This window comes from Neodiprion fabricii, chromosome 5 (assembly GCF_021155785.1).
Source record: "Neodiprion fabricii isolate iyNeoFabr1 chromosome 5, iyNeoFabr1.1, whole genome shotgun sequence".
In the NCBI taxonomy this organism is placed as follows: Eukaryota; Metazoa; Arthropoda; class Insecta; order Hymenoptera; family Diprionidae; genus Neodiprion; species Neodiprion fabricii.
Genome location: NC_060243.1, coordinates 28,983,089 through 29,009,700, shown reverse-complemented (window position 1 = coordinate 29,009,700; position 26,612 = coordinate 28,983,089). Strand labels below are relative to the sequence as shown.

Below are 26,612 nucleotides of genomic sequence, written 5' to 3'. Positions count from 1 at the left end.
TGCCACGCCGCAGGCTTATTATAATATTCTCACATCGTTTCAAATCAGCGAACGAATTTATTACAGCGGCGATACTTGATAACTAATTAAAATAAATTTCATCGGAATCACATTACAGTGAACACAGTGATGCTAAATTATACCAGTGTATGTACAAGTATACAGGAGTAGGCATGTCTGCTTAAATTAAGAAGAATGTAGTTTCCAACCTAATATTAGGGCCATGAAGGAAAAACTGATGCTCTCGATCCTGCATCTATTGATTTTTGTCGAATAATAACAATAACAACAATAATAATATTAACAAATGTAATGAAAGACTCGTAAGGCGGCTCACTCCACAGGTTTAAAAAAAAGTACTCCATCAATTTCGATGACTTCCTTTTTATCCGGCGATGAATAATTATCTTCTACAGGTATAAAGGGTGAAAATAAATCACACTGAAAATAGCTGATTAAAATTCGAGCCTAATTACACGTCAACAGGGTGTCATGTGACAAGAAATGGTCGAGGCGATGTAACAAACGACACGGTATCTGCTCAATTTTATCGCGTTCGTAACAACGGTGAGCGGCAAGGTTGGGTCGAGTATCAAGTCAAGGCTCGGTGGCTGCGACAACGGCGCAGAGACGTTGCCGCAGGGATGAGGAGAATAAGTGGAGCGAGCCTGGGGTGGTGGTGGCGGTCCGTAATGCCCGACCACGCACTCTCCTTCACTACTGCGGCTCCTATCGCTGCCACGCCGCCAGCCACGCGCCTTTTTCCATGTCCGCTCGTCTGACCCCAACATGGACTCGCTACTCGCGTCTGACTTCGATCAGCCTCGTCTCCGGCTGACCCAACATGGATTCACTACTCGCATCTAACTCCCGACGCTCACGACTCGCCGCTTCTCCGTCTGACCTCTAATGGACTCGCTACTCGCGTCTGACTTCGATCAGCCTCGTCTCCGGCTGACCAACACGGATTAACTACTCGCATCTTACTCCCGACGCTTCTCCGTCTGACCTGACATGGAGTCGCTACTCGCATTTGACTTCGAATAGCCTCCTCTCCGTCTGACCCGAACATGGATTCACTACTCGCATCTAACTCCCGACGCTCACGACTAGCCGCTTCTCCGTCTGACCTCAACATGGACTCGCTACTCGCGTCTGACTTACGACTAGCCGCCTCTTCACCTGACCTCAACATCGAATCGCACCTCGCGTCTGACTCCGGTTACCGGCTTGTACTACTAGCAGCTTTCAACTTTACCTCACATTAATCCCAACTCGCTATTGATCGCATTTTTCTTGCGATTAGCCACAGTTACTACAAGCGTATAGCGTCGTCTGACGTCAACATGAACTTGGTACTCGTATCTTAATCACGATTAACCGAAATTACCGCTGGCCGCCTCTCGGCTGACCAGCACGCTAAATAACTGCTGGCTATTGGTAAGCCGCTCTAGTAGAGGCAGTTGATGGATGCGAGAGTCTGGAGCCCCTCGATTAATCACGTTCGATTGCGTATCAGCATTTTGAACCACTTTCCCGACGACTCGTGATGTTTGCAGGGCGAACCCCACTCGAAACCTGAATTAGCTCACTGTTCTGATTAGGACATGTTACCCCGTTTGCCTTGTTGTGTACACATTTGAACGAAAAGATTACATTATCTCGACTCATTTTCATGGAGGCATTAAAGAATAAATTCATATATATCGCATATCGTTCATTAGACGGCATTGCTTGTCTTACGTGGCTTCTCATCGGAAGCAAGGATTCAAAAGGGTAAACGCAACATCTACGCATTATAGTCCTCCTTATACACACTGCTTGAAGAGAAGAAACTTCTTATTCATTAAAGAATAAGGTTCGTGGTTGATGAAAATTATTCAGGTGATTACTCTTTACTCACATTTTCCATTACTCTGTATAAGGTATTCCACGCAACCTGTTCTCGTCGGTTCATACCGTTGTCAATTTTTCGACAATTTTTCATCTACGTTATCCAGGCGACTGGAAGGATTATTTTTCTGGTTAAAAAAATATCTGCGGTTGCAAACAGTTATGTGCAGTGTAATGAACATGGACCAGAAGAGAGAAAAAAAATTTGAGACCTTTATTATTGCCAACTAATGACAGAATAATAACTTCTATACAATGCCCCGTTTCGACTGACTAATTCGTCCCCGGTTTAATTCGAAGCAAAATTATACCTCTTCATGCACAACCGAATAACTAGAATACATTTTTCCGACAGTCTTTTTCGTGCTCATAAAATTGTTAAGGTTTGAATGAATATAACCACCTGCTTGAAATCCAACAATTTCTGTTTATCGTCCAAGATTTGAAGGGAAATTACTCTTCAAAATAACTCGATGTACCGAAACCACAATGAGCAGAGTAAAAGGATGGACCATTGCAACCTAATTAGTATCGGATAGAACAAACTACACGCAGAGTATCTTGTCGGTAAAAAAATGCGAAAAGCGAGGCACCTAAACACTGAGATAAACAACCTACTGCCTACGGGGAAAGTTTATCTAGTTCATCCGTCTGTTTCGGTCAGTCATTAGTTAATTGAAAGACCGCATGTCGGATTAAAGTTGGACGTACGATCCATATCCACTGCCAAGAGCATGAGCATGTTGCCGTTGCCGCACCGGAGGATTTCCTCAATGTGTTACACGCTATACACCCGGCATAAACCGGAGCCACACGCGGCGAATGTGTGGGGTATAAGTATACGCTTTGCGGGCGTGCCTCTCATCCCTGGACTATGTCGCAGAGCGTATTCCTTCGTCCAGGGCCGTACTCCTTTCAAATTGACAGGGTCCTCCGATCCACCGTCTTTTGTTTACCGCGGTTAAAATTCTTCCGAATCGGAAACAAAGAGCAACAAAATATTGTCCCTTTTGTACAATAGTGATGAATGCGACAAGAAAACAAGATTGACGAGTTTTTTAAACACAAATTGAATGGCAAACAGCGAGAATTTTCCGTGAAACTCGCCACTCAGCGGCAGCGGAAGTTGAATTTAAGATTTCTACTACCGTATCTGAAAATATCTGATTTGGCAGCTGACGCGGATTGCGTAAGTTAGATGGGGATATTTTTTTAGAAATAACAGTACCAAGCCAAAATGTAAGTCCGGCGACCGCTGCAAGGAGCAAATTTTCTAAAAAAGACTAGGCCTTTGATAAGTAAAAAATTATCGAAATTTCACGCGCAGATGAGGAGTTTTAAACGAATGGAACGGACACATTTGCAAGGATAATTCTTTTAGCGACCGTATCGTTTCTGACGGTAGTTACGCCCCTGGTTTCCGGTTCCCCGGCGATTTTGGAGGAGAACACATGTCTCCAGACGCACTGCGGAAGTGTCTGGAGTTACGTAAAATAAAACAGGCATGCCCGGGCGTTAATGGAATTGGATATTACGCCTAATACCAACCCTACAGGGTCCTTGGTCAAGGAAGATCCTGTGCCTGCCGGGGGCGTTCTCGGTGAGCGTGGTTAATTTACGTTGAATTAATCCAGTCAGGTTGAAATAATTATCCCTGTAATCGTGCTACGAGGTCGGCACTAGTCGCACTTTCCTCTAGCTTCGGGCCGTTCGTTTGCTTGCTGCTTTACGGCCAATTATACAACTTGCAGGGGTTATTTGTACATCTGTGTGTGGGCGTGTGCGTGTAATTAGACGCTACGCGTAAGCCTGCGCTACCCTAGAGATGGAAGCAAGTCGTTGAACGCGCCGAAGAACAACAACGAGGAAACGGAGCTTGAGGAGGATTCAAAATTTTCCGCCAAAATAATCCATCCCGGCCACAGCCCGAACCCTGCGCTGTGTCACCGGCGCGAAACCCGAACTCTCCTCATTCCGGAATTTTCCGACTATGCTTAAACGCGATCGTTACGCTGTTTACCGAGCTTGGCGGACTAAATTAGAGCGTTTTTATTTCCCCTGTCACCCCACCTTTACCTTTTCTGTCGCTTTCTTTTTGTAGACGTGTTATTATTCGTGTATATTCAATTTTTTGTTATGTCCAATTTTTTGTTTTTCAACCCAGAGGCGACGAGAGGAGATTAAAAAATTGCATACGTATTTCCGCGGCAGATATTTACACTATAATTTATACCTCTACTCACGTATGTACAATACCTGATTAAAATCTGCGGTAAATGAAAAACGAATACAACGCGCGAAATCGTGAAACGATGAATTATCGCAGGAAAATTTTATACTGAAATTAAATATCTATGGACATTATATAATGCATATTGTAGAATTTGTAATCCGCTCCATATGTTCGCATTAGTATTTCCGATTAATTCTACACGAATTATCGAACGAATAACCTGAAGGCACAACACACACCCACACACACATACACAAGGTTTTGTATTATTAGCGTGCATTTGTAGGTACTGTAAAAAAACAATATCGCAAAATCGTGTTTTCATTTCGAGTTAGAACGAGAATTAGCGAGTATAAAAAGTTGGATGAGAAAAAGCGGACGGGAGGAAAGGATCGCGATCACGTTTTGAGCTTGAAAAAATAAAGTACCTACTTAGGTGCGAAAAACATAGACGAGCGGAAAATGAAAAAAGGTGGCCAATTTGAGAGAAACCAGAGGTTTCGGAAGTTAATAATTGACTAAGGGTAAGCTAACGCGTTGTTGCCATAGCAAAGTAATTAAGTTAATACGCGTGATAATTGGCTAACTTGAGTCTGGAAAATTGGCCACCAGTGTACCGTGCCGCTCGCTTACTCTCCTGAAGAGGCGCTGCTCTCAGCGCTACTCATCATCACGTGCAGCAACCGTCTAGGGCATTGTATGAATTAAGTGACGATTTTACACGCGCAGTTTCTTCCGCATATTCGCGGCAAAGAGTGTTTGCTTTCATCCGGAGACTAACAGTGCGCCATTTTTTTGTAAAACTGCAGCGAACAAATGCGAGCGATCGGTATACATGCATAAATAAATGGTACGGTATATTCGGAACGAAGATTGTTGGAATTGGTTATAGACGGGGTATGGACACCGAGCTAGCTAACAGCGGAATGTGATTAAATTCCAGAGCGACAGTTTCGGAGTGACAATATTAATTTGAAAAAGTTTTGGAAACTCGGTTACTCCCCCGAAATTCCCCTGGCAACACCGAGATTACATCCGAGAGATTCGAATACGTCCGGGGTATAGGATTAACGCTCCCCTGTCGTTCGATAAATGTACTTCGGTATAATGATTCACGGTGTTCTCCGAAATCGCACCACGGACCTGAAAAATTGCTCGTCAGAAAGCGAGAACAAAAAAAAAAAAGCTTTCGAGTCGATCGCAAATTTTGCACGGTTACACATTTTTTGAGGTAGTGTTCGCTCCTTAAATGATCCTCATATAATACACACCTAGAATATTTCAAATCGCACTTGACACGTCACGAATCGAATAACTCGATTTACCAGCAAAAAGCATTTGAAATACACGCAGGAATTCGAATCGTTGGAAATCTGCAGCAGTCAAGAGATTTACAACAGCACTTGAGAGGGCTTGAAATCGTTTAAAATAATGGAATGGTTTGTTCGCCATGAATCCGAGAGACTAGCTTCATTAACGAAATAAACTCGTCAAGCTTGAATCCGGAGTCGATAACAGTTACGCAGTTATGTGGATAAATCCCAAGCGAAATTGATATCGGGTACGAGAAATGGCCGCAATGCGTTTCACGCACAAAGACGATACGTATCGTATATCTTTTGTAGTGAAGACAAATCGTTCGCAATTCGCGAACGCGGTGAAAATTATATCGTTGAGCAGTAGGTCAAATCGCGAATTCGTACACGAAGAGAGGCACAAGTGGGTGTAGGAGAAAAGCCAATATCCATCAAATCTCGGCTAGCACTGGTCTCTCTTCCTCTCTCTCTCTCTCTCTCTCTCTCTTTCACTCGCTCCAGACTCATCTCGTCTTCGGCTCCGAACCCTCGACGGTGGATAGATGTGGTAGTTAATAAACTAGCGGCTCTGCGGTGGTCCGTAACACCGTTGGAATTTTAACAATGTTTTACTACTTTTAGCCTGCACATCGATCGAGTCCGGTCTGCGGGCCATTCGCGGAAACGAACCGCCCAGACGAATAGCGAACGAGAAGGTATAATTGTCTTGAATATTGAAGCAGAGCTGGAAGAGCTTTCAATACTTTACACTGTACTTGTAGAGAAGGAAAGAAGACCAGATTTTACTCAAAACCGCAGGAGAAAGAGGGACACATCGCGGTTTTTAATTTTCAGCATTCTGCATTTTACGAAGTATATTTTATGAAAGAACCTAATGTGACCCTCTTTTCCCTGCACTTGTTAGAAAAATTTGTTCTTTCATTCTCTCCGCGTAGGCAAAAAAGGCTTCGAACCGCACATCAAGCTGAAACGATTCGAATACGGTATGAATTTCGAAACGAGAGCATCGCGGATTTCGAATGGGGTCGACAGAGCTAATCACTGATTGGTCCGCGAGCACTGGAATGGACGTTGAAACCGGGACGCGGTTCCGTTTGAAAACGATACCTGCCTCGAATGGTTCGCTGACTTTAATTCGTGGTGATTTGTAAGGTGAATGACGACCGGTTAACGATATGACGAATCCAGAGTATTCTCGCGTTTCAGTGAGAAAGGGAAAATGGTCTACGAATCTCTAAAGTCCGTACGCAAGTACGAGTTGGAATGATAAGAATCGGGGTCGTCTAATAATTATGGGACTGTCGACTTTAGCACGGAATCTCTCATTACCGCGGATGTCTTTGTGCAGGCCTTGGCCAGCTGCCGCTGAGAAATAATAAGCAGTCATCCGTGATTCAAAAGAAGTAGGTATAATATAAACGTTGTCTCACCCCCGGACTTCACAGCGGACGAATTCAGAAATTTTTTCAACCTACATGAACGCGGCGCAATTCATTTTACTCAGTGAAAGAACTAAAGAGACAAAAAATTTACAGCAATTTCAAGACCCCGGGGACTTCTCGGCCTGTTAATCATTTGTAAATACGATATTGTATCTAATAGACTTACAAGACAATCAGTTCGCTGTAGTGGAAGAGTAAAAAGCGCAAGTACGCAAGAAGTCGCCTTACGAGTCCTTGTCTTTTTTCTTTTTTCCCAATACATGTTCACTGTATAAATAAATGATCGACGGAGAATCTTTGTTCAGTATTTTACTTTCGTCGGGAAAAATTTCTCAAATCTAACGGTTTTTAAATGAGAACGAATCGAAGTTTCAACCAATCATGGCCGTTCTCGCGTCGTACGAAGAATAACGGTCACTCGAGCTTCGAGACGCCACCGCTAGGGGCGAGCCACGATTGGTGGAAACTTTGACGCGCTCTAATTCGAAGAGAACAAGAGCTGGGAAATTTTCGGCGACTGAACTTCGCACCGATTTTTGTCGCAACAGCGAATATGCACGAGATCAGTATAGCGAGTATGAATAATGAAATATCGCAGCTGTAACAAATCGTTCGCCGATAAGAGTACAGTGTTTATAAGGCAGAGATAACGATTACGATTGTTCTATAAAAGGTAGAAAAAGTTTCGGATAAATAAAACATGAAATTAGAGTTGAAGAGAAAAGGAATACATATAAATATATATATATACAATGTAAGTTGTAAACAGCTGCCTGTAATATAAATACGTGTATTACGTATAAGCTGACAGCAGCGACACTACCTCATGCGACAAATCATTAATCGGTACGTATGTACATAAAATATCATGTGAGTTACGGTATAATCGTGTCTACGTCTAATGTACATAAAGTTGCCGCACAAGAAGCTAATACACACATACCGGAAACACACTATGTATAGTATAGATAGACGCATGTATATATTGCAATTAGAATATATACATATATGTATACATACATGTGTATGAAGTATGTACCGTTGTATGTATGTATATGTATGTATATTAATATAATATACAGGGTTATCTACATAATAATAATCACGCAAGCTCTAAACTCTACCGTGCAGGGCGAATAATTTATAGATAATCATTTATTTCGTTATTTTAAGATCAGTGTTTTAATTATATATATATATAATATATAGTATATATATGTATATATAGGTATATAGGAGCGGCATTAGAATACAGAAATACTGACCGCTCGCACTACAGAAATAGCTATATAATTAATTTAATATATAATATGTATGTATAATGTAGTTTGTATACATATGTATGTACGTACGTACGTCCATACGATATACGTATGCTCGAGTCTTATGGGCGTAAATATCGAAATGAATATTTCGCGTACGCAAAACATACATGTATATACGATAAAACATATCGGCGTAGGTTCTATTAAAAAATATAGGTATATACGTGTGTGTTAAAGGAAATATGACAAAATAGACGATAAAAAAAAAAAAAGAAATGAAAAAACTATCATCCAAACTACAAATTCAACGAAATGTTCAACATATACAGGGTATCCCGTTTGAACCTTTTCCATTAACGTCGAATATCATGGCAATTTTATTGTTTACCCTCTTTTGCCTCTCTCTCTCTCTCTCTCTCTCTCTCTCACTCTCTCGCTTTCGCTTTCTTTCACTTTCGTTCTTTTCTCATCCTAAGATTGAAACGCGATATCCGGTAAACGTGACGCACTCCGTCGAGCACGAAAATTGAGATCCTTTCTGTAGCAGTTTTAGATTTTTTCAAACTTTTTTTTTTCTTCTACTCGAGTTTAAAAATATTTTTTTTCCATCTTTGCCAAATAACGCATCGTTGGAAAAAAACAGACCAACGCGACACTAACGGAAAATACAGTCGTCGAGAAAGAGAAACAAGATCAGCGATGACGTGGTAACGAAAGTTGAGAAAAAAAAAAAAAACTTCTACCGCGGCACGTTGTTGAAAATCGAAAGGCAAATTGATAATAATAGAAATTATGATATCAATCGTAATAATGATAATGATAATAATAATAATAATAATAATAATAATATACGTGTGGTGTGAGACATTTGTCGGCTAGTTTATGGGAAATTACTCAAATATTTTCACCGACCCGGCATGCATGTATATAGTATATATATATATAGGTAATTGTATATTATTTTGTATATATGTAATAGGTATAATAGACGGGTGAATATACGGAGCAGAGGTGGGTATAGGTTATATTATATAGGGTGTGTGTGTACGTATAATAATATACTACTACTCGTGATACATAACGTGTAAATACGTAGGGTATACAGGGGGGGAGTAGATCACATTTCAATCGACAAGATCGATCGTGTCTCCGCATATTATACCCGAGGCGCGAAGATGAGTAGGTATATGTATTTTTCGTATATACGTAACGTTACGGATACATACAACCCATGTACCCATCGCATAAACAAAGGGGAAGGAAATAAAGTTGCACGCGGTTTGACGCGTCTCGGCGAAGCTGTGTGAAGTAATCGCTTTGTGTACGTATCGAGTGCACGTATAGGTACTGTACAATTTTTTCTCTCACCCTCCTTCGTTTCTTCTCATTCTTCCGTCAAACGGTGCTCAATATATATTTGTCTCGTACCGGTGTGTATAACGCTGTAAGTGTGGCTCGGTTGTGCGTGTACTTACGACAAAACAATAGTGGGGGGGAGAGAAAAGTTGTATACAAAAACGGTAACAATAACTCGAGAATATATCGATACATCTCGGCGGCGGTGGTGAATTTTATATTAAACCTTTCGGGTGGGATAATGTAACTATAAATATATATACGGTTTATTCGGATTTATCGGAATAATTTTATTGGGTAAGTATGCTCCGTCCACTTTGTCAAGAGCATCCTCGCGTCCGCGACGTTTTCGTATCATTATTATTCGTTTCGTTATGAAACTTTTTACCCCCCAACGCGTGCGGAATACACGAGAAATAATAATAATTGTTATTGAAAGGTGAAAGAAAATTTTAGTATTGAGTCAGTGAATTTAAATCCCTCAATCAGTTTCAGTGCAGTACTGAACCTGTAAAGTGTAATGACGAAAATATTTTACAGACGTGAATGTGCAATCGCGATTGTTGCGATTTAAACGATTCTTTGTTTTTTACCAGAGAACACTTCATCGACCTTGTCTATTGACACACGCAACCTTACCCTGTATCAAGTAGAGACTGTCTGTTACAGGAAAGTGAACACCCACTCCCCTCACACTGTCCACTCATCTTTAATCTCACCAAGCGATTACATTTTACGCGTGTTTACAGGCGCATGGAATATTTTTATCAAATGTAATAGGAAGTAAAAGTTGTGCAATTTTAATTATTTCGTTTTCTGTTAGTAAGTAATAATGGGCATCATTAGAATCTAGAGAATAATTCTGATTGGAGATTAATTTCAAAACCGTTATACTTTGAACAAATTTTATCGGGATATAATATAACATTGTGCAGTTCGGCCAGTTTGAATTCCGTTGAACAGTAAAATTTGGTTTTTACTCAACAATAACACGTATTTAAAACACCGTCAAGATTACAAGCTAGTGCTGTGCGATTGATCGATTAATCGGCAGCTTCGATTAATCGAGGTTTTCAATTGATCGTTTTTCCAATTTCCCGATCAATCGATGGTTTTGATTCATATACCGATGGACCTGCAGAATTATTACGAGGCAACTTCGGCTGATCGCGTAATCGCAGAAACGATTAATCGAAGCTGTCGATTATTCAACTAATTGGAAAAACGATTAATCGAAGCTACCGAATAATCGATTAATCACTGTTACAAACTCAAGTGTATTTTCTCGGTTCGAAAACGCCAGCTGCGAAATAAGTTTGAACATCGAAGGAAGCAGAAACGTTGTTGGATATTCAAGAAACGTGTTCGGCAAGACCAGATGCGCGTCACGCGCACATGTAATAATCGCTTGGGGAGGTTAGACGAGACGAGACACGGAGGTTGGTGGATGGTCGGCTGGTTATGTAGCATAATAGAGAGAGAGATGTGAGATTAGCCGAGTGGTTGGTTGGTTGGTTGGTTGGTTGGTTGGAAGGAGTTGGTGAGGAGGGAGGTATACAGTATATAGGTAATTGAATAATGAACTTGTTATTTCTTATAGACATGTGAAACTTACAACGTCGATAATTTGCATAAGGGTAAGACCGAAGCTCAACTGAAGTGGCTCGGACTCGTTGCCGACAGGCCGCTCCAGCACGTTGTAAGAGTCCAGGAGGTCGTTTAGCAGCTGCTTCTCGTGATAACCGCCACTTACCAGCCCTGACCAATTATTATTACAGTCACATCGATTATGCAATTAGCCGGCTCCTTCTCTAACAGAACCGCGATTTCGATCATTCCACAATCCTCCCTGCAGTTTCTCGCCTCAAACTATGTGTCTGTTTATATTATTTCTATCCCTGATACTCCCGCACTAGCTTTCCTGTAGCCCTACGCTAATCACACTCGTCTTCGAATCAATCGTGTATCATGCCGTCGAAATTTCCACTATTACGCATCGCGCTTACCAGCCGTCGGTAATCGGTTGATCGATAAACTGATTAATTAACCGACTAATCAACGAATAATTATGCACGCGGAGAATGGTCGACTTTGTGTAACGGCCATATCGTGGAATGTTAACCGGCACGAAATATGCGGATATGTAACGCGTGCGTAGGTATATGCGAGAATGTAAATCTACGAATAAAGGAGACCCGACTCCCGAGTTCACCTCTGAAATTGATATACCTACCTCCGTATTATAATAACAGAGAGAAAGATATTACACGTATATAGGTACTGTTACCGTATGTACCGTATGATATGAAACAATGCTCTGTGCCCGAAGCGATTCTCCGCATGCGCGTATGTGTGCGAGTTACACAACCTGCAGGATAAATCCTGCGCGGAAATCCTGACAGTGTGCCAGTACAGGCTGAATTACAGAACTCCGAGAACCACATCTTACTGGTACATGAATAACGTCGGTTGAGAAAACAGGAAGAAACAAAGCTGTTTTACATGTTACAGCATTCCGATCGAATAAAGAAATGGGAATAAAATAATAGCACCGATAAAAGGAACCTTTTTCTATCTCCTAATTTCGTTCGCGAAAATTAATTAGAAACATGTGACGAACGTCGAAATTCAGGGAGATATTCATTTCCGTACATTATAATTGCGTATCGGGTTATTTCGGGGAAACGTTCCATAGGGAATTAAAAATAGCTCAAATCCGCCTGCGTTTAGGCAACGCGGAGTGCATCTTTGCACGGAAATCCGCCTGCATTTCGGCAACTAATAGTACGTTTCACCGTTCAGCATTTGTTTCACTGTTCGCGATTGGCCGACAACCGAAATTCTCTCTCCAATCGTGAACCGCGAGACAAAACATGATGATCGGTAAAATGTACTATCAGTTGCCGAAATGCAGGCGGATAAACCTCTAAGTTAAATTGGTAATTGAACATTTCCGCGAAATAACTGTGTAAGTATAATGTAAGATACGTAAAATGAACCGACGTCTGTGAACTAGATTTGATTCACCCCTTTTTCCCCAGCAGTTTTTCCTTTTCTTATTCGAGGTTAGGCAGTTGGTGGCTCGAAAAGCTACGCGACATCTGCCCGACTGAATATTAAGGGTGTGGGATCTCACTCCTGCCGGTTCTTTTTTCGAAAACGATGAAAATTCGGGGATCTTATACGCGGCAGACGCCGGTTGGGAACAAATGAACCGCACGCGCCTTTCGTTCTTCACTGTTCTCACGTGTACAATCCAATATATATGTACATGTATTTACACCCACGCCGCGCATAATACAGATGGATCATATACGTGATCGGAATCGATTCTCGAAAAAAATCGTCAAACTTCACACCTGCACGGGGCTTTTTTTCCCGTCGAGCAAAAGTTGATCCCATCTTTTTTCACTGTGTACAGACACCGACCTCGTCGTCGGTAGACTGGATCGGTAATATCTAATATGCGATACACGATACTATTGAAGCCCAGAACTCGAGTCTCGGGGTCTCCACCTTTCTCAAATGCCTCGAGGTATCAGTGTCAAGTCGTGCTTGCAACAAAGCTGCCTTATCGCGGCAAATATGTCACCGATTTTATGTTTCCCTCCGCCCTCTTACATTTTGTTTCAATAATCGCCAACTTGCGGTGTAGACACACCTTTCAACTTTCATGATTCCCGTCAAAAGACATTTTTTAAGCAATGCTAAAACGGACTATGCCATTTTACGATACGTATTTCCGACTATATGCCTAAGTAAATTTGAAAAATTGTATTAATTTCGACTTTGAACCCTTAGTTAGCGCCTTTTTCTTTACCCTCGTATGTAGAAATTGGAATGATCTGAATTTTTTTGGACCCCAGAACAGGAGTGTAAAAAATGTCAGAACAAACTGTTTCAAGTTCTACCTACCGACGCTCGTCATTTGTTTCATTTATTGAATTGTGCAATCGAACACCAAACTTTAGAACGTGGTTTTCACTGAAATTTTCGTGCCAACTTTCTACTCGCTAAGACAAATAATGCGGTTCCTAAATGTGGAATTTACGTTTTCTCTGCCCACGTTTTTGACTAAAACGATCGAGATTTCAACCCCCTGATTGCGAGTGTGATTGAATATGTGCGGCAAGCTTTTGACGCTACCGCGTATCACGATGGCGGCAAAATATCCGTATCATCGTATTCAATAAATAATTTTATCCACCTAGCGTGTGTAAATAATTATATCTTTACACCATGGGCGTAACTATTTTCGAATAAAAAATAAATATATATATATGCTCAATAAATAATACATATTATATTTATGATAGATCATGCCTGAGGTATAAAATATACCTGAGAATATATGTGTATATATATATATATGTTCGAGTATCAGTAAGAATTTAGACAAGACCAAAAAAAAAAAAAAACGGACAATAAAAATAGAATATTGTTACGACAGGGAAAAAAGACCGAACGACATTGTATATCAACGATATACCTATTATTATATAATAAGTATTGTTTCGAGCATATTGATATACCTATATTAATATATATATATGTATGGGTGGTATTATAGGTATAATAATAATAATATGTATAGGTATATAACAACTGATTAATTGAGCTATGCCTTGCATTTACACGTGTGATATTCGGTATTTATAGTTATATTTTAAATCATGGCGTTTTTAAATTGGTGGGCACAAGTGTGTTTTATATATATTTATACTTGTATATGTATATATATAAATATATCTATATATGTATGTATATGATATTCGAGTGTATATGTATATATATAAATATATACACACACACACACTGCAGGCGCGATGACGATCGTTCAAAGGCGACGGCGATTCGACGTGCGACAGCGTTTATAGTCGAGTGAAAATTTCACGTATTTACAATAAACGCAAGCCAGATAATGGCGAGGTGCAATTTCCGGTCAAGGTATTTCGGAAGGAGAACGAATAAATGAAAACTGCACGTCGCTGCAGGGAAATTCGTATAACAACGAATATGAATGATAATGAAAGACGATGAGGTCTAAGATAACAGATTCGGTGAACGCTGTTGCACGCCTGTCATATGCAGGATGATTTAATGAGGTTGATTTCAGCAAGTGCGAATCGAAAATCGTTCGAAAAACACAGAATCCATTTTTTACGTTTATTTCAACACATTGAACTGTTACAAATTGAATTATTCGTTATGCAAGCGTTGAATTTTCAAGCCTTCAGGATATTCATTTCGACATTGTTTTTGCAAGAAATTTCAAGAATGAATGAATTCCGACATTTGTCACTCAAGGAAATCATCATAAGTTTCTGTACTGAAAAAGCTGTATCGTCGAAGCGTAGTAATCAGAGACGAAAATTCTCACTCTCAAAATCATCTCCCACAAGAATAAGTCAAAACTCTGGCCAAAGCAGAAATGGATAAATTTTTTTATATCAAACGAATCTCGACTCATTATTTACCGTGATAAACTCTTTTCCCATTTTCTCCTAAATAAGTTTCCTCGACTGGATTCAACGCTTTGAAAAGATTTTCGAAACGGCGAACGGGTGACGAAACGGAATTAATTCAAAAACGAAAACAATGATCAAACAATGAAGGAAAAAAAGAAACAGAAAAACATCGTTTCATATAATAATGATGAAGATAATATACATGTATATAATGTATTATTATATAATATATGTATATAAATATGATTCGATACGTATATACATATATATGTAGCTATGTGTATCACATGAACATGTTTCAATGAATTCGACGAATGATCAACGTATATATATATATATAATAATAATGAAATGATTGTATCGTGAAAGCTCGTCGTTGTGATAAGCTTACACGTTCTTATTAAACGCTTGGCATCGTGATAATATAATGTTGTATATGTATATATAGGTATACATATACACATGTATATGCATATATATATTCTTTGTTTTTTGGTTACTATTGACTTACCCGTTGCAGCCAGGGCGACGGCAGCCATGAAGATGCAGCATCTCATTTTGCGCGTATATTTTCAGCTGTATTTTTCTTGCCTTCGTCGTCGTCGTCGTCGTCGTCAGCTAGTCGTATAATAGAGTAATATTATTTATTACTGTTTTTTTCTCGTTGCTTCTCTTCCATTTATCAATATTATTAATACTGTTATTATTGTTGTGTCATTGTTATTGTTGTTGTTGTTGTTATTATTATTATTATTATTATCATCATCAATATTATTGTTATTACTACTGTTGTTGATGATGTTTCCGGAGTTTAAATCCTTCTTTATATCAAAACGACGATAATTGTTATTGTTATTACAGTTATTATTGTTATTATTATTCACGTGGGGATATAACAATTACGTCGGAATAAATTCAATTGCTATACACGTTTACGAAATTTGCTCTAACCGACGATACGTGTATACGTGTACATGTATATAAATACAACGGTATATATATATATATATATATATATAAATCTACATATGTATATATATATATATCGTTAGAACGTGTATACAAACACACGCAGTTAGATCGCACGCATATGTCAATAAACGAAACACGATTGTCGGCGTAATTCTAAAAAAAAAATAATGCTGCAAAGGTGAGGTGAAGATGAAATAATGGTAGGATAAAAGGATGAATCAGAAAAGGCGGAGATGCAGGATAAATAGCGGCAGCAAGACGACAGCGGTAATGTTAATTTTTGCTATTGCTGCTGCCGCCAGGTGCCGAGAGCACCTTGATGCTTTCGTCGTCTCTTTTGGGAAAAAGAGAGAAAGAGAGAAAGAGAGAAAGAGAGAGATGGATAGGGAAATGTAGAGAGGAACGGAGAGGACGGGGATAAAGTGTAACGACGACAACCGAATCGAGAACTCGTCCTGGTCGCGGATTCACCACAAGATCAGAGGGGCTTATTAAAAAGGTCGCCGATTAAGCTCTCCCCGCAGATCGGATAGAAACGGTGAGTAAGAGAGAGAGAGACAGAGAGAGAGAGAGAGAGCGAGAGAGAGAGATACCGCGTGTGCGTGCGTGCGTGCGTTTATTGTGTGAGTGTGTGTATTCCTATTAAAACAGGTAATCCATGAAGGAACGAGGGCCAGTTACGATGCAGCTGACGTCTGGCAGGCTAATCGCATGACCAGGAACATGTGCAGACTGCAGTCGAAAGCTCGCGCGTGCAGCCCGTCGTACCCTCTGTTCTCCGTTAATACCGTGAGGACCGGGCGCAGGTCCGTGATCCCCGCGTCTCCTTCTTCCGGTGCTGAGGTGAATTTTGTCGAACCCGCAAGTGATCATTGTGTAACATTTCCCCGACGATATTGCAGCGTTTTTTTTTTTTTCCCTTCCGTCTCGATCCCGAACACCGGTTGTCCTTCTTCTTCGCCGCCTCGAATACGATCCGAGTAGTCTCGTCGGTTCCGACGACAACGATCGAGGTATTCAAGGCTCTTAGAGCGATGCGCGTGTTGCTTAAATCCTCGGGGATTTATCGGTTATAGCCGGCGGCTCGGACTGACGCACCATCACCAGGTGACCGGATGTTATGCTGTACGGGCGGTGCGCCCCGGCTTCGATGGCTGAGGGATGACGATCGGTATTCGGGGTTGGACTGGCGCCCTGGTCGGCGACCAACGCTGGACTGATTTTAACCGACTGCGGACGATGTTCCTTCTCCTCGAGAGAGCGAGGGAGAGGAAGAGGGACGAGAGAGAGAGAGATAGAGGACCGGCACCCTGCAAGTCTCCACCTCCTCCTCACCCTCGACGTCGGGTTTGTGGAGGGGTTGGAAACCCGCCGGCTCTCTCCGCGAGAGGGAGAATCGTTACCAACGAACCTGTCTCCGGATCAATACCAACCCTCGGCGCATGTCTACCGTATCTCTCCTCACTGTACTCCCGCTATTCCTTCCTCATACTTCAACAGACTCCTCATCGCGCTTCTATATCAGCCGGACTTGCGAGATACCTGCCCTCTTCTATACCCCTTACCCATACCCGGACCGCACTACGCAGATACACGCCAGCTTCGACGTAGTGTAGTCATCCTGAACACGCAACAAACCCATCGCGTCACACCACGCGACTCTCTCATATTTCCACCCTTAATCGGGCCTCTACTCTATCGCTAGTATTTTCATTGAATTTATACAGTGTATCTCTCTCTCTCCCTCTCTATCTATCTATATACCCATCCATCTATCTATCGATCTATCTATCGATCTATTTATCTATCTATCTATCCATCCATCCATCTACCTATCTATCTATCTATCTGTCTATCTATCTACCTATCTATCTATCTCTCTCTCGCATCAACCACATTGCATTCCTGCCTGCGGCGGGTCTACTGACATGTTTTTTTTCTCATCCCCTCCTTCCTTGTTCCCTTTTATACACCCACAGGACCTGTTAACGGGCACGAGTATCGCGGTATCGTAACAGACACCCGATAGGATCACGATAAAAAAATATATGTATTACCCACTTTTACCTCAATGACAATTGTTTTCACTCTGCGGTTTACCGACTTCACTCGCTTCATTCTTACATTCTATCGTACCTTCGGTAATTGAACTTATTTTTAATGACTAAAAATTGTCACAAACGTACCAAAATTTATATACACCATGTTCGTGTGCTTGTATCTTTAGGTATAATTATTCGTTTTCATGACCGACGAGATTCTTGCAGGCCTTTTAATGGTATTTTTTGCTGATCGATGGATGATGGAGAGAAGAGCAGGGATGAAGAAAAAGCAATAAAAAGGACAATTACACTTTTACGAGAAGTTTAAAATTCTACTTGTGAAATAAACATTGAATGCCATAGCTGCAGGAGTTAGTGAATGGAGATGGGCTTGGCCGCCCGAAACTCGTATAGTTACTCGTAATGCAAAGTAGAACACCGACAATTTAATGTGTGCATTGTACGAAACGAATCGAGAAACGAGGAAGCCTATTGGAATATTAGAAAAGTAGGGCAGGAAAGGCAAAAACGGACATAATTCTGCTTCCTCCGCGGTTATCGATGTTTCACCATGTTTTTTCAGTACCTTTTATATCCGTGATTGCAATTAGGAATTTGAAACAGGAATCGTCAAGGCCCCAGAGGCCTTAAGGACACGTCAGACAAGCGTGAACGCGGTTGATTATTAGAGCATAAATGAGACGGGGAGGGGTAAAAATAAGACGAAAGAATACGAATGAGATACTAGAAAACGAAAATTCAGCGAGGATTTTAATATAAAACGAGACAAAAATACTAGCTCGATGGTGAATAATTATAAAAAGTAATAGCAGGATCTGGTCATCATTGGATGGCAACATTTCGGAAACGGGAAAGAGAGAATTAGATCAAGTGCGGTTCGAATCTTCACTGAGAAAAAGTAACGGCAGCCATAAGCCCATGTCGTGATCGTCGTGAAGAAACGGCAAAGTCGTAAACGCGCCGACCGGAACCCGACGTGAAAGCAAGAAGCTCGAAACGTTAGGGGTGGTGATAAGTCTCGGTGTCGATTTCCGATTAGCTGGCGTAACCACAGGGCAATATCGAAATATGAACTTGATGATGATTCCGGGATCGTTCGAAGATAATTAAATTCCACAACCCTGGATTTTATGCGATCAAAAGGAAGCGAAAACATGGCAATGTACAGGCTTAATGTTAATTGGGTCTGCACAGATATGACAAAAATAAAAGTGAAAAGAATTGCGGCAGAGATTTTATGCTCATTTGAGTTCCTGTCGTCGTGGCTGAAAAGTTTACAACTGATGCGTGTCTCGAAAAAATTTATATTAAAGCTTCAGCGTTACATGCCCAAAATATTCGCCAAGTTACCGTGAAGTAACGTGAAAGTGGATTCGAGAAGAAATAAGAAACACAGGGAGTACGGGGAGAATGAATAAATTCTTGTATGTCTAGATGGTTGAAGAGATTATGAATAATGAATCTGTTCTCTACCGCCAACCCGAACGAATGAAACACAGAATCAAAAAATTTATGTTGCACTGTCTACAATACGAAGCTAATAAGTGCACGAACATTTTGAATAACTATTAGAATGCTAGAGTAGAGCTAGCAAAATATCAACGTGCAAATTTGCCGAGTTCCTCAACGGAAAACAAATATCCATATAATTAACAAGCTTTCACAGGTCTAATACTTCGAAAACGTTACGTTTCCTCTTTACACGAATTCAATACAATTTCAAAGACATGTGACTAATTCGTACCGCGACGCGTTCTTAGTCTCTGGAACATTTGGCTCATTGTCAGCCTCAATCTTTCTGGAGGATTCATTAAACATTGGATGCGCTGCAATTTAAAACGTTAAATTTAATATCTAAAATCTGACAAAATTAGCCCTATACTGAATGATCCTTGACTATCCTTGATGCGTGATAGTGAGAAGCTAGGAAGACTTCATAGTTGTGAGTACTTCGTGGTGCGCCTGAGCATAGGCAACTTGTGCTACGCGTGTGAAACGCACGGTTGCCTAAGGTTAGGTAGCGACTTTGTTCGTGTGCAGACAATTTGCACCACAATATTAAAACAGTTGTTATCTATATGCAGGCGGCTGATCAGTGCATATGCAACTTACGTTACGTTCACAGAACGGTAGTTAACAGAAAATCGGAATCACCTGTGCAAAATAATCCGTATACCTGAGTAATTCGCTTTCAAATTGTTACTCATTGGGAATTTACGCGCAAAATTAGCAAATAATTCTCATATCGTCTGATCAACGATGATACTTAATCGCTTGCAGATATTCCTTCGGTAATTTGTATTGCTTTTTTCCGACCGAGTCCCAAACGTATGATAAAATGATACCGACATGTCGATTAAAAAAAATCCTTACCTCCACGGGAAACGTTACAGTCAGTGATTATTTGTGTCTATTAAGAAATCTATTAATCTCACTAGTAATTGGCTCTGTAGTTCTAAGATTTTCAATCCCAGTAGAAAATAACTCGACGTACGAGACGCGATCCTCTTCGTGTTAATAGCGTTCGTACGATTGTTTATAAAGATGGCGGCCCCTCGATTGTCAAATGTTTACACCGTGACGTCACAGATCTCCCGAAAAACTCGTCAATATGTCGTTTAGAGGAATGCCGTCTCAAAAGTAATTAAATTTTGTAATGAACGTGTAAATTTGTCGATAAATCTTGAATTCGGGCACAATCTGACGTATATTGGTTAACACATGTTGATCAGGAGATGTCAGAAACGCGACGAGAATTTAATTTTCTCCGGTACTATTCCGATTCAGCCATAACTAAATATTCAGTTGAGCTGAATATAGTCGGCGAACGAACCAATTTTTGAAATGAGTTATTCCGATGGTTCGCTCCATGGGTTCGATTAGTTGTTAGCTTTTAAAACAATAGCGGTATTACAGGACCCTACTACCGTCATCACAGTATGGGTAGTTACCAGATATTTCCACAGATGACGGCGCGTAACAAAAAAATCGTTGCCGAAGAGCCACTTCCGGTGCACCTCGGATGTCCTCTGAATTCCACCTTGGACAAAAAAAAAAAAAAAACAATCAGACCGTTTCTGAAAATGGTTTCTACCCAGAAGAATGCCCTTCGTCACAATATTAATGACCAATTCATCATCATTAAAAGCATGTAGCGATTCGCACCTGGATCTACAACCTTCATTATCAACGCAGTCGTTATGTCTACAAGCTTTTTAAAAAGTAAATCACGTAATTTGCAATCATTTAACCAATTGTCACGTCACTTTGAAATATCTTTGTCACGCGTCAAGTATAGCTCAAACCGCTATCAATTTCATCTTGTCATCCTCTTTTAGCATTTCGCGTATTTTTTCGTCGGAATACGCTTTATATTTTTCATTTTCTTTTTCCCTGCACTTACAATGCTTGTCACAACACCCTTGCACAACGTGTCAGTCAATTTTGACACTTGCAGAATATAAGGTGCTGCAAAAAATTGGCGAAGGATCGTTTTCCGAAGTATTAAAATGTCAGGACCGAGAAACAGGAAGCCTGTACGCTGCCAAGCGGTTAAAAAAAATCTATCAAAGGTATATTCTCATCTTTGTATTCCAGTTATTCAACGGGTTATAAATGTTTCTTCTTACACGTAATTTTTAAACTATCTACAGCATGAGCGAGATTTTGGAGAGTCCAGAGGTCATAGCGATGAGGAAGATCAGTCGTCATCCCAACATTCTTTACATGGTTGAATCGCACTAGTAAGCGGTGACAATAGCAGCAATTAGGGCAATTGGTGGAATAATTTTCATTTTTCTTTACTCCGCAGCGATCCACTTCCTGGAAAAGTCACTCTGATCTTCGAACTGATGGATATGAGCTTGTACGATTTAATGAAGGCAAGAAAAGGGTAACGTGCAAATACACAAATCGATAGAATAACTACGGTGATAAGATATCCTTGTTACCGTGCATTGCATGCCCTGCGATTCAAATTCGTGGTTCTATTCCATCATTAATCGGTATACACGTGTTACTACAGACGTGCCTTGACTGAAGATAGGGTTAAAATCTACTTGTACCAGTTACTGAAAGGTCTTGAACACTTGCACAAGCATGGCATCTTCCATAGAGACATTAAACCGGAGAATATATTATTGAAGGTAATCATTTCCCATAGGAATACTATAATACTGTTATTACTTTTAACAATTGTGTTGTTTGGTTACCCAAACAATTTTAAACTGGTTCAAACATTGGAACGAATTGCTTACAACATAATTATACTATCTGAGCTGTACGTTTTTTGCTTCGTTTTACAAGTAATTTTACATCTAAAAATCGATGATTATTCATGCTGATCAACCGGAGTGTATAAAACATCACCTGTTATACCTGTATTACAGAATCATAAGTGATGGGTTACTGTTGATATGATCGTAAATGAACAATGGTGACAATTTATCAATCAAAAATGGTGACGATTAATCTATGGTTGATTTTTCACGTGCAGGGGGACGTAGTTAAATTGGCAGATCTTGGATCAATAAGAGGCATTTATAGCAGGCCACCTTACACCGAGTACATCTCAACCCGCTGGTATCGTTCTCCGGAATGTTTACTAACAACTGGTTTTTATGGACCAAAAATGGACGTCTGGGCTACCGGCTGCGTATTCTACGAACTTCTCACGTATTATTTTATCCTTATCGTCTATTCGAATATTTGCGAAAGAGTTAGGATAGTAAATTTACAGTGGAACACGTACGTAGATTTTGCGATTTGTACCGTTATTGGTACGCTTTTCGATCCCTGTTTCAGGCTGAAGCCGCTCTTTCCCGGATCCAACGAGGTTGATCAGATTACTAAAATTCACTCTATACTAGGCACACCGCATGCAAGATTAGTAGCTAAATTTCGCAGACAGTAAGTCAAGTTGAATATTACTTTTATCTGCACCAACATCCTAATTATTCTTATTTTATTTGACTTTATCCTTTGCAACGTTCACTGAAAATTGGCCGAGACTTTTCAGTACGTGCTTACGGCATGATTAATATGTTGTTATAAATTTTATACCCCTTAAGCAGTAAGTCAAGAAACTGTGAATACTTCTTTCCTACTAAAGGGGGATCAGGCGTTGCTAATTTATTGCCGCAAGTCACTGACGCTGGTAGAGATATTCTGAAACTTATGCTTGTCTACGATCCTGAGAATAGAAGCAACGTCAAACGATTAATGGAACATCGCTATTTCAATGATCTAAGGCAATAATCGATTCTTGAAAAATTTACGAACAGATTTATTTCAACTTTTCACATATGTTACCCACGAGGAGATTTATACTTTCAGGATTTCAGTATCGAAAGTATATTTCGTATAATAGATAAAAATAGTGAATAATCCTAAGGTTTAATAAATTCCCAGGGAGAACGAATCGCCAAGGATGACAAACTTAATAACACCGTCCAACTCATCGCATGAACAATCCAATTGCCAATGGCGAAACCCGGTTTTGTTAAGTTATATAACGTCAGAACGCCGGCGAAAGCAAAAAGTAAAACATCCCGTTTCAGACGGTAGATCGTGTCAGTCAGCATTTAATAATTTCCAGCCACCTATATCCTCTCATCAATCGAAACTGGTCCAAATGGCTGACCCCGTAGCAAATTTGAACATCTGCGGGCTCAAAGTGCCCAGAGTTGTCGCATCCAGTCCAAATTACGCGAGACGTACGAGCAACCAGTCGTCGAACAAATCTACTGCAACGAAAATCTCAAAGTCCGACAAAAGTAACGTCGTCGTTGTCGAAGAGACTAAAAAAAAATTGACCAGGGCTTGGGGAACAGCTAATATTTGCCATCGGAAGAGGCAACGTATCGTTAAGATTGGCGAAAGAGCTTCGAAGGTAAAATTCGCGTTGCGTTTAATTCGTAAAAAATTATAATAACAGTGGACATGACAAATTCATGCATGCATTGATACCTTAATGTACTTATGCTTATTTTACCTGTACAATATTTACAGGGCAGTGCTTCCGATACGTCTGATATTTCGGGTCCTAAGCTCCCAAGTATTAGGAATAGCAGCAAAATGATAATATCCAGAGAGAGTAGCACCAGTCCAGTAGAATTGAGGAATGCTCCCATTAAACGAGGCCCGTCAACGCTAGGAACCCATTACAACTCTCGCGCAGAGAGGAGTTTCGATCAAAGCTATGAGCAGAAACATCACGTTGAGCAGAAGGATGATTATAGAACGAACAGGTATAAGACAAGCATGTATGTCGTTAATTTGCCGTCTAATTTGACTGTAAAAATTGAGTTTACGGGTACTGTAATGCAATTAAATTTAGAGTGATCGGCAATATCTTTTTTTTCAGCTTCTTGCCGATGATAATTACGCAAAAGCCGGAGATGCTCGTCCATCGAGGATCTGGCGGTGCTTCTGGGATGGCGCAAATTTGCGATTCTAACATACTATGCGGTCATCGTCGCCAGAAAACAAGACTCGCAACAATCACTGAGCGGGCTACGCCCGCAGATTTTACGACCGGAAAAATGACGCCGTTTATTAAATCTCCCATTGCCAAAAGTCCAGCTAAGAAAATTCCTAAACACGAATCAAAATCGCTCAGTCCAACTCCGAGCAGTGTCATTCCTTCTAAGAAAATACGACCAAGCCCGAAAAAATTATATGAAAAGCGCAACAAATTTGGAAACATTAAATAATACTTGCCGTATACGTATACAATCGGTAAGTATCTAGAGATTGCGATTTTTAAGTATTTTAGACCAGAGCGAATTCAGCTTGAGTAAAGACAATTCTAAACACTGCTCTAAAATGAATTATTTGTGATTCAAAATGCATAAGTTATAGCAATTCAGTTATCAATAATGGTTTCGAAAGAGAAGAAAAATAATTGAAATTAACGAGTTGCATGTATCGCAACGAACAATCATCGTGACATTAAAGACGATATTTTGATTATCAAACGAGTTTATATTTATTGATTCGATCCGCAAAAACAAGATGAGATAATCATGTTCATTATTATTTGACAACCAAGGAAATAAAACAAGCGTTTTCGTAATTCAACTGCCTATACCTAATTTGAGCTTACAAAACTAGCGCGATACGAGACTTTCCTAATGATTTCGAGCACTCGTCGAAGGTATTTGGGCGACCAAGGGCGTGGATATAATTTTATTGCCTCCTAAAAAACATTGCATCGAATGCGTTTAAGGGGATGCTATAGTTGATTTCGATGTAGACGTATATATATATATATTAGAATATCTAATTCCACGAATCTCTAACGCTAAAAAGTGGGTAACAGACCAATTTCACGTGCAAGTCTAAAGAAAAACATTTCGCTTTTACGCAAAAATAAAAGAAAAACGCAATGAAAACTACGAATTTATTAACGCGATTTCATATATTCCATGCCATTTCTTTAATTTTTGCGTCAAATGAAAATGTATTAAAATGTTTTTGTTCAGAATTATATGTAGAATTGAGCAGTTGTGCCCTCTTTCGAGTTTGAGATGCTTGTGCGGACTTAAGACATTTGAAGATACGTATGTCAACATCTAAATCTATTATAGCATCCCCTTAACCTTCAGCGAAGAAATTCGCAGTAGTATATTCTGTATTTGATGATTCTTCAATTCTCGATTCTAGTTCATGTCTAATCGGGCACCGGCACCAGATTCACTCGTGAGAAACAAAAGACGAGCGTTGTTTCCCAGAATGCTTCGCAGAGACTGTTCTCTCGAAAGCGTTAATCGAATAATACTGCCGGTATTTCGATCAGTGTATTCGCGTTTTCCGAGCAGTTATGTTCGTATCAGATTCGTCGCTCCTACGGTGTGTAAAGTGCGAGTTCGCTTTCAACTTAACTTTTTTACAAACATATAGTGCAGTGAAAAGAATCGCAATAAATGAATTAATCCTTCAACACCGCGAGACGTGAGTGGACATTCTACATGCGATAGGTAAGATGCATTTTTTTGTTTTGCAGATACGCCCGTTGCATTGTGAAGTTATTTCAATGAAAATAATCATTTGAATAGAAATGAAACTAGTAATTAGGTTGATCGGCATGTTATCATTTGACTATATTCGTGTCTAACCGGGGACCGGCGCTAAATTCACTCGTAAGAAACAAAAGACGAGCGTTGTTTCCCAGAATGCTTCGCAGAGACCGTTCTCCCGAAAGCGTTAATCGAATAATACTGCCGGTATTTCGATCAGTGTATTCGCGTTTTCCGAGCAGTTATGTTCGTATCGAATTCGTCGCTCCTACGGTGTGTAAAGTGCGAGTTCGCTTTCAACTTAACTTTTTTACAAACATATAGTGCAGTGAAAAGAATCGCAATAAATGAATTAATCCTTCAACACCGCGAGACGTGAGTGGACATTCTACATGCGATAGGTAAGATGCATGTTTTTGTTTTGCAGGTACGCCCGTCGCATTGTGAAGTTATTTCAATGAAAATAATCATTTGAATAGAAATGAAACTAGTAATTAGGTTGATCGGCATGTTATCATTTGACTATATTCGTGTCTAACCGGGGACCGGCGCTAAATTCACTCGTAAGAAACAAAAGACAAACTTT

General features: G+C 40.2%; 2 protein-coding genes across 5 annotated transcripts in view; one reads left to right on the top strand and one right to left on the bottom strand.

Moving 5' to 3' along the window:
• Positions 1 to 17,148, bottom strand: part of LOC124182376 (acetylcholine receptor subunit alpha-type acr-16-like) — a 39,651-nt gene extending 22,503 nt beyond the window's left edge. Inside the window, exons 1-2 of one of the 4 annotated variants that reach the window (XM_046569540.1) lie at positions 16,627 to 17,148; positions 15,485 to 15,591 (exon numbers count right to left, since the gene is read on the bottom strand). In XM_046569540.1, the coding sequence (XP_046425496.1) occupies positions 15,485 to 15,591; positions 16,627 to 16,818 (299 nt within the window). In that variant the 5' untranslated portion in view covers positions 16,819 to 17,148. Of the gene's footprint in view, positions 1 to 11,120; positions 11,264 to 15,484 lie in introns of all 4 variants that reach the window. The other 3 variants (XM_046569539.1, XM_046569542.1, XM_046569543.1) reach the window with 3 other exon arrangements.
• A 4,514-nt stretch (positions 17,149 to 21,662) lies between these two features.
• On the top strand, positions 21,663 to 24,721 carry LOC124182030 (glycogen synthase kinase-3-like). Its single transcript, XM_046568808.1, has 8 exons — positions 21,663 to 21,751; positions 21,820 to 21,900; positions 22,033 to 22,153; positions 22,504 to 22,682; positions 22,812 to 22,916; positions 23,418 to 23,898; positions 24,018 to 24,256; positions 24,373 to 24,721. Exons 1-8 carry the CDS (start codon positions 21,663 to 21,665, stop codon positions 24,719 to 24,721), a joined length of 1,644 nt encoding a protein of 547 aa, XP_046424764.1.
• Positions 24,722 to 26,612: the final 1,891 nt, after the last annotated feature.

What these genes read in the sequence shown, in the direction of transcription:
- LOC124182030 (XM_046568808.1), top strand. Translation starts at nt 21,663, where the DNA reads ATGAGCGAGATTTTGGAGAGTCCAGAGGTCATAGCGATGAGGAAGATC. An exon ending in TACATGGTTGAATCGCACTA is followed by an intron (nt 21,752 to 21,819) that starts GTAAGCGGTGAC and finishes TTTACTCCGCAG; the next exon opens with CGATCCACTTCCTGGAAAAG. An exon ending in GTATTCTACGAACTTCTCAC is followed by an intron (nt 22,683 to 22,811) that starts GTATTATTTTAT and finishes TCCCTGTTTCAG; the next exon opens with GCTGAAGCCGCTCTTTCCCG.